Source organism: Quercus suber, unplaced genomic scaffold (assembly GCF_002906115.3).
Source record: "Quercus suber isolate HL8 unplaced genomic scaffold, Cork oak 2.0 scaffold_1208, whole genome shotgun sequence".
NCBI classification, from domain to species: domain Eukaryota; kingdom Viridiplantae; phylum Streptophyta; class Magnoliopsida; order Fagales; family Fagaceae; genus Quercus; species Quercus suber.
The window spans coordinates 406-9,293 of record NW_027070604.1 but is presented as its reverse complement, the minus strand read 5'-3'; the positions used below and the strand labels follow the sequence as shown (position 1 = coordinate 9,293).

The window sequence follows — 8,888 nt, the reverse complement described above, 5'->3', positions numbered from 1 at the left end:
GTGATATGCTATCATATATATGTTGCATAATTTAACTGTGTAATTTGAATGATTCAGGTCCTTAATGGCTTGACCCAGAACATCTCAAGTACCAAATTTCAACTTGGGAAGAATGCTCAAGAGGGTATACTGAACAGCTTGCCCAACACAACTAAAGAGGAACTACTACATGTGAGTAGATGTGTGTTTCTTAAAATAATATATAGCTGCTTCTAGAAAAATGTGGCTAAACACCATGGATATCTTATTTATTGAAGAATTGATTAAGCAGGCTGTGTGCTAGAATCAATTCTTTTTGTGTTATGTTGAACTTATTAATTGTATATTCTATGAATTTTGGTTTTTCAGTGATTTTAATATTAATAAGAAGAGTGTTTTTTGTTTCCAGCATTGGATATCCATTCAAGAATTACTGAGGCACTTTTGGTCTTCATATCCAATTACTACATCATATCTTTATGCTAAGGTAAGTGTTGTATTTGTTAACATGGACAAGAGTCATGTTAAATACATTTATTTATTTATGTTTGAGCATTTGTTTGTGCGCAAAAGAGTTATAGATAGTAAACTGTCAGCAAACCACTATAAGCTTCTTGGTAAAGTGCATAACACTAATTTTTCCAATGTTAAGTAGATTAAGGTGAAGTCTCATGCAGTTTATGGGCTTGATGTTATAAAATTAAAGGTTGTGAGGAGTTACTGGATTATTTATCATGGTTTCAGATTTTTGCAAACTTTCTAAATCTAGTATCTGAAATCTTGTTCTTGCTTTGAAATATTATAACGCCAAATCTTATGAAAATCAACTATTAAATATTTTCTTAGAACTTCAAGTTCTATAAGTATTAGAAATGTCAATTTGATCGTGGCAAGGATAATACAAAACTGATATTGGAATAGAAGAATGAACTCTGTATGTCTTTTCAGTAGTATATTGTTTTAAGAACACTTACCAAAATATAATATATTGTTTTAAGAATGAAGAATACAGTCAAGAACTGTTGCCTTCAAATGTGAGTATATGACTTTGATTAAAATGAGGATATGTAAGCACAGCATTTGAATATGGATTTTCTGAAATTTTACTGCATGAGTTTCCTTTTATTTGATATTGTTGTCTTTTGATTGGATTGGTTCAGCATGCCTATTGCCTTATTCATTTAGTTATTAATGTGCAGGTGAGCAGAGTGAAGGATGCCATGTCAAAAATTTATCCACAGCTGGAGGTATCTTATAACAAAAAAAATCCCTTTTATTTTATTTTTTCCACTCATGAGCTTTTGATTCTTCCAACCCCATCAACATATCTTATTGATTATTGTCTTCAGTTCACCGCTATTGTATAGTCATTTTCAATAGTTTTGATTTTCTAGAGCACTTGAATCCTCTTGGATATTTAAATTGCATTAATTTTGTCCATTTGTTGACTGCGTCTGAATATTAAACAAAATTGGTTGATATCAAAATAAGGTTAAGCAAGATAAGAATGGAGAGTTTCTTGATTTCCTTTTATCTCAAACTTTTCCCCTTTTATCTTATTTTGTTTGTAATATTAGTGTCTCAAAATTTTCCATAATAAAAACGGAGAGTTTCTTGATTTCCTTGTCCAAGGTAACAAATGTGCCGCTCAGGAAGAACATTAACATGTGAAGGTGACTGGGTAACAGTTTGCAGCATGATGTTAGTAGGATAAAGTAAACATGTGAAGATGAGCAACTTCCCATTGAACATGTATTTTCTTTATATCTGGAAACACTGGATGTTTTCCTTCTCTACCTCTTTTGTATTTTGTTGTGTATACATTGCTCCTACTGGGGCTCAAGTTTTGATAGTCACATCTTCTGTTCCATTTGACTCACACACAAGGCTTTGGTAACAACTGATTTGGATATTGTTTTAGTTAGCATCGTTTTTTTAATTCTTTTGTCAAATCCCAGGAAATAAAGGAATCAGTTCCTTCAGACCTTCGCCAGCAGGTTTTCCTCCTTGTTCGTCCAATGCATCAGGTCAGCATTTGTCTTACAAACTCGCTCTCTCTTTGGGGTTGAGTACAGTACTCAATTTGGCTGCAACATGAAAGCCAGTGGATTGGCGATAGCCTGTCACTTGTCCTGTGTGTACTGTTAATGTTCTCACCCCTTCTCCTTTCCATATTATCATGAGAATTAATTAAACAAATCAATACTTGGTGTAATTGAACCATATGATTTGTTTTGCCTTTGGATTGTTGTATGTAGTGCCATCTTGTTGATGGCTGAAACTCATGGGCAAAGACTATAATGGTGCAGGCTCTAGATGCTGCTTTTCAACATTATGAGGCGGATTTGCAGAAGAGATCAGCAAAGAGCGGAGATAAACCAAATGGATATGTGTAGGAGTTATATTACCCAACCCATCTTGTTTGCTGGTTCTGTCATGTAACATTCATTGATTTTGCAATCTTGTAGCAGTCATATAAACTGTACATGAAATCAATTTTGCTCTGAGCTCATACACAATATAGAGTTTTATCAACTCGGCCCATTAATGTAAAAGCTGTTTAATGTTCTACTGCTGATAAAAAATGCATAGAATACTAAGAATAGTGAACAATTGTTGCACTGCTGCTCCTGATCAGAACGTGAATCTTGATTGTTTCTATCTGTTATACACTCTAAAGTTTCATAGCAAATTCCATATTGGACTGCCACAAGTTCCCAATCTGTTACTATAAATTTATAATGTTCTTGAGATGAAAGTCGTCAAGAATCTTGGCGAGAGCGTCGTGAAGTTTAGACCATATTTACATTGTACTCTTCAGGGCCTGCTTGTAGATTAAAATGAGTCCATATTCAAAAACTTGTACACCATGTTGCTTATCGGGCATGTATTTTACATTTTATTTATTTATTTATTTTATAGCTTTTCTTGCTTGAGCGAAGTCTAATACGAATAAACACACTTATTTGGCATTGATGTTAAGAAATTTCTATTAATTTTAAATTTCAAGATGAATAGTACACTAGGATTCCCTCTGCTTATAAGCATGCGTTTGGCAGCGATGTTAGCAAATTTGATTTTCAATAAATTTAAGATGAGTACTGTACTAGTAATTACTAATTATTGCTCCACCATGCAAGGGAGGTTAAATGCACTGCACCTTCACAAACTTGAGGTTGTCGTGTGTTAGTTAGTATAATAAAGTGGTGTCACAATTAATAAAAGTGGTGTCAATAATTAGTTTATATAAAAGTGAGGTTTTTTAGTGATAACTGGTCACCTACAGTGTGAAAATGTTTGTGAAAACTTTTATGTCATTGCTCAACTGTCATTTCAAGTTCTATTATCATTTCTTCCACGCCACAACACCTTCTCACATGGAGGTTAGTGTGACGCAGAGGTAAGTGTGGAGCTAAAATAAATCGGCTACTCACATATGGGGTTGTTGCGAGAAAAGAGTTGTTTATTAGAGGCAGGTGTGGATGTTGAAACAGAGCTATCCACTACCTATTTTAAATCTCGAATCCCATAATGAATAATGATAGATTCCACAATTTCCAACACGCACTGTCTCCTTGTTCTATGTGCTTAATCATTCATAGCCCCATTGAAATTTTATTAATAGTAATAAAATCAAGACAAAATAAAAGGCATGAACAAGAAAGAAAAAACGGCATTCAAAGTACAATGAGGAGTGAGGACCCCAATCTCGACAGATTATAAAAAACAAAACGGCAAATATACAAATAAACAAATAAATAAAACAAGTGGTTATAAAAAAATCAATTAATATGATATTGGCAAACAAATTTCAAAAAGAAAAACACAATGAATCCATAACACACAGATCAAGATTCAAGGCTTAACAAATCCTGTACATACAAAAGAATTAAGGAGGTATTAAAGAAAGAAATAGGCATTATGAAATCGACATAAATCCAGAGAAACAATCCTATAATTCCTAAAAATCCAAATACCCAGATGAGAATTTGAAGAGAAAACACAAAGAAAGAATCCTAGTAAATGGTTAAAAAAAAAAAAAACATTACATCACAGAATCAGAAAGGTGGAGGAGCTGCGTAACCCAAGAAGGGCCTTTTAGTTCCACNTAACAGTGATTTAAAAAAGGAAAAAAGAAACAAACAATTTTTTCTTTTTCCTATATTTAATTTGGATAATGAAGTGGGTTTTATGACTTTTATCTGCATTGTTTTTTTTTTTTTTTTTTTTTTTAGAGACTTTTCTTTATTTGGATGCTGCTGATTTTTGCGAGTCACGAGATGGTGGTTGACTGGAGTTGTTATAGATATAGTTGTTACTGCAGTTAGGCTGTAGATAGTTGGCTCAACTATTAGTCAAAGGGTAATTTTTATAGGTTAGAAAGAATATAACTACTTTAGAGCATTTCAGTTAGTTTAACTAATAAAATTTCTTATTTCTTAAATGAGGGATTTGGAGTTCTCCGTTTACACAAAAAACAATGATATCTTAGTCGGATGATAAGAACAATTATTATGAAACTGTATAAAGTTAGCTTAACTATTAGTCAAAGGGACAAAAAACTAGTTGATATCTTAACTTGATAATAAGAACAATCATTATGGAGTGGACGTTATAAATTGAAATTTTATCATATATATATATATATATATAAGTATATAGCTGCAATACATAAAATTTTTCAATGAAATTCAAACACATAATTATATTTACTAATAAAATATAAATAATTATATCTTTCTCATTGACAATTAAACTATTTGGTCTTTTTTTCCCCTAATAATGGTGTTAAGTGCATAAACAAATTTCCTCCCATTTTTAGCTAGACGCGTAACACCTGATTTATTTGATTTTTAAATGTCACATTTTTAAATTTAAATAAAAATTGAAGGAGATTGGCAAATTGAACGGGAGGAGATACTAGTCCTCCAAGTGCATGCATTCCTTATGTCCTGCACACACTAAATGATTATAGGAAAGAATTTCTTGAAGAGGCCTCATGATGCTAGTTAGAGATTTTAAACTTTTAATTTGAAGACCTCATGGATCTCATGAGGTTTTAGGCACCACTAGGCCAATTCCTTGGAGTTACTATGTGTTTGAATTTAATTGGTGAACATAATATATTACATGAGGAACTATACAAAAGTTTTACCTAAACTTATATACAGATTTTCAAGTGCCCTACTATATATTCTCCTATTATATTCAACTTTGTGGTTGCATTAGCCAATGAATTACATAGTTAAATGTAATTGTTTTTGAAAAGATATCACTATTTCCGCGTATTGGTCAATACAACTATATGGTTGAATTCAATTAGCAAATCAAAGGTACAATACATAAGGAACTGAACCGAAGTTTTACCATTAATTAAATAACTTTTTCTTCCCCTCATTTTTCTATATTTTTCTAGCTATATACACAACTTGATACTAAGGATTCTCTACATATAATGTTTTTTTTTGTTTTCCCCTGAATCTAAAGATATACATGGTGTCATATAATTTATTAATTTACACTAACATTTTACTTGATAAGGAATGATAATTTTTTTTTTTTTTAAATAATGCGATACTAGATATATATATATATATATTTCAAATTTGTAAAATTTCATCATTAAATAGACTCTTTCTTTTCTTTTTAGAATAAATTTTTTCCTAATTGCTTTGAAGGAGAATTCATCTAACCCATTAATTATGTAACAAATCAAATGAGCATCCATATGTATGGTCAATTACATAACCTATTTGATGGTCATGTGACTTATTTAAATTATTTGGAAAACAAAAAGTACACAAACTTAGGTTTTCATTGTAAAACATGGAACCCCTTGAAGTTTAGAATATAACAATTAACCCCTTTTATGATATTGATTTATGTATAAATTGTTAATTATGTAACATTTAACACCTAAAGTTTTTTGTGTAGCACAAAACCATCTTATAATATTGTTTTATATGAAAAATATTATAACTCTAAATATAAACACATGTCATCACATGAGCAACTTACCATTTATTTTTAAGATGTTTAACAGTTTACACATAAATCGTCACATAACGTGATTATGTTTGGAGGAAAACTTATGCAATTCACAAGATGGCTTAGCAAAAGTTACATATATTCGCAATGCTCAGAAATACAATCACTTGAAACCGGATGAGGCACTTCCTACTCACAATATGGGTCCGAGGCATCTACTATGAAATTGAAATTAAACTTGACATGAAATCAAACATTGATAAATAATTACATGTTAACTACTGCGATAATGAAAGACGAACCGAAAATATATAATATATAATAAGAACAATAAAAGCTATCCTCTATAATAGAATATAATATAAATAATAGTAGTAGCCAAAGAAATCATTTTATTCCTTTTTGGTCGTCTAGACTTTAGAACAGTAATTTCTCAAAAAAATAGACTTTGAATAGTACATGCTATTTATTTATTTATTTATTTTTTAAATCAATGCTATTTAGTATTTGACCAACATTCCTTCTTCTATTGGGGTGTAGATATACATATAACATATCCCTTTTCGTCGTTTACCTGTAGAAGGATTATCACATCCTTTTTTTTTTTTTTGATAGGAGATTATCACATCTATTGGGTGTAGAGAGAATGAAAAAAAAATCCATAGTCATGGTGTAGCAATAACCAAAAAAGACCAGAAGAGTTGCACACTTTTTTTATTTTTATTTTTAATGACAACATCCTATTCTAGTGTTATGTAATGCAAAGGAAGAGAAGTACAAAGATATTCAAAGCATTTTATAAACATATGAGGCAACATTATACAGTGAGAAATCCAATATTTTCTTCAGTGGAAACGGACAATGATATATAAGAGCATATTTGGAACCTATTGTTGAAAAGCATGAAAATTATTTGGTACTACCTTCACTAATAAGCAAATAAAAGGTGAGTTCCAGTTAGCTCAACTGATAAAGTCTCTGATGGTTGTATAAGAGATCTGGGGTTCAATCTCCGCTTACACCAAAAACAAATTGGTGTCTTGGTTTGATGATAAAAAGCTATCATTAGGAGCAGATGCTATAGGTTAAAGTTCTCTCTAGAAAAAAAAAAGGCAAATCCAAGAAGGAAGTGTTCTCCAAGGTTACAATGATAATTCAATGGTAATTTATTTCTAACTTTGCTAGAGAGAAAAAAGAGGTCGAAAACTACGTTGGGTAGAATGATAAAGAGTTATCATTAGGAGTGGATGCTATAGGTTAAAGTTCTCTCTAGAAAAAAAAAAGAAGCAAATCCAAGAAGGAAGTGTTCTCCAAGGTTACAGTGATAATTCAATGGTAATTTATTTCTAACTTTGTTAGAGAGAAAAAAGAGGTCGAAAACTACGTTGGGTAGAATGATATAGAGCTGATGATATGTTTGTTTAAAAAGTAAAGTTTTAGAATATGAAAAATTTACAATTTAACCCTTATCAACACAGGGTGGGGTGGAGTGGGGTGGAGTGTGGTGTAGGTCTAAAATCTTGCCTCATCCTTGCCCCACCCCTTTTGCTGGAGAAGAAAAACTCGTGTGGGGCGAAGCAGGGAGGAGTGGGTCAAGTGAGGCGGGGCAAAATTGTCATCCCCATTAATTGTGAGATTAAAATACTATACATGTAAGTGTTGTTCATCTAAACCAAAAAAACCAAAACTTCTTAGTGACTTTTGGGTTGTTGACTTGTAGTGGATGGGGTTTGATTATGGAGAAATTTTATGTAGACGATATTGTGTTATAGATTAACCCTTGTTAATTAATTTAATTACCAAAAATTGATTAATTACGTCAAATTACATGCCAATATTATGAAGGCATGAACAAATCACCAAATAATCTAGAGTGATTAATGGGGAAAACCTTCATAAGGCAAAACCCTCACTGGGTGATTTTCAGTTCACCACTCCCTAGAATTACTAATCAAAATCAAGATGTTACAAGTACAAGGAATCTTACTCTAACTTGATCTATCCCAAAGTAACTACTTACAGTCGAATCCTTACGCCAATCCCTTATTGATCTTGATTTTGTAGAGACTTCTTCCCTTTCCACAGATCTCTAATTCATAGCTAACAATTTTGCATGAATCCCAGTACGTGACTAACTCCACAACAACTCTTTTGATTGTTGTAGTTGATTGGCAACAATTTCACATAAAAACACCAATAAGATCTTCATTTATTGGTGCCAAAGACTTTGATTGGTACAAAACCCAAAGACGCACAAGAGTCGCAACAAGATCTCTTTCTTCTGTTTTTTGAACTCATAGGTTCAAAAGATGGAGGCTAGGGTTTCAATAAGAAAACCTTATGAAGCATTAGGTTTGTGTTTTCTTTCTCTACCACCTTATTTAAATAGGAGCTTAATGGACCTTTTAAATGAGTTCTCCTATTTCTATTAGGTTTACACAAACCCACATCATATTTTATGTTAGGTTCTAAGGTCTTAGGATTTTATGTATTTAGAACTCTAATTTGTAATGTTGGCAAACCATGATCAAAACATTGTATTTAGTCTTATGTAGACTTGCTCAAAGTTGGTTTAATATTGTAAAGTTGGAATCGAGTGGCTGCAGAAGTACTTGGGACTCTCGGCCTGGCTCGATCGATCGAAGAATAGATTCGATCGATCGAAAATCGCACAGGTTGAATTTTCTGCAGAATTTCAACTCAGCCCTACTTCATTAAACGTTTAGGGTTTTATGTTTTTACCCTAGGTATATAAACAAAACCCTAGCCACGTTTTTGAAGGTTGTCCATATTGTATTGTTGCTCATACATTGCTGTTTTGTGTGAATCTCGTGTGAGATCTTTGAGGAGCTTTCCTTTACACAAAACTTAGGGTTTTCATGGTGGAGATGAGTTCAACATCTTGAAGATCATTACTGTTG

General features: G+C 32.1%; 1 protein-coding gene across 1 annotated transcript; it reads left to right on the top strand.

The window, feature by feature from the left end:
* Positions 1 to 48: 48 nt before the first annotated feature.
* Positions 49 to 2,600, top strand: LOC136065834 (general transcription and DNA repair factor IIH subunit TFB1-1-like). The gene is made up of 5 exons (XM_065769567.1): positions 49 to 171; positions 389 to 466; positions 1,179 to 1,226; positions 1,938 to 2,006; positions 2,289 to 2,600. The coding sequence occupies exons 1-5, from the start codon at positions 49 to 51 to the stop codon at positions 2,373 to 2,375; spliced, it is 405 nt and encodes a 134-aa protein (XP_065625639.1). The 3' UTR covers positions 2,376 to 2,600.
* Positions 2,601 to 8,888: the final 6,288 nt, after the last annotated feature.

Bases quoted from the DNA above. Each gene is read 5' to 3' on its own strand.
- LOC136065834 (XM_065769567.1), top strand. From the start codon at position 49: ATGATTCAGGTCCTTAATGGCTTGACCCAGAACATCTCAAGTACCAAA. The intron at 172-388 runs GTGAGTAGATGT...TTTTGTTTCCAG, and splicing joins CTAAAGAGGAACTACTACAT to CATTGGATATCCATTCAAGA. The intron at 2,007-2,288 runs GTCAGCATTTGT...ATAATGGTGCAG, and splicing joins TTGTTCGTCCAATGCATCAG to GCTCTAGATGCTGCTTTTCA.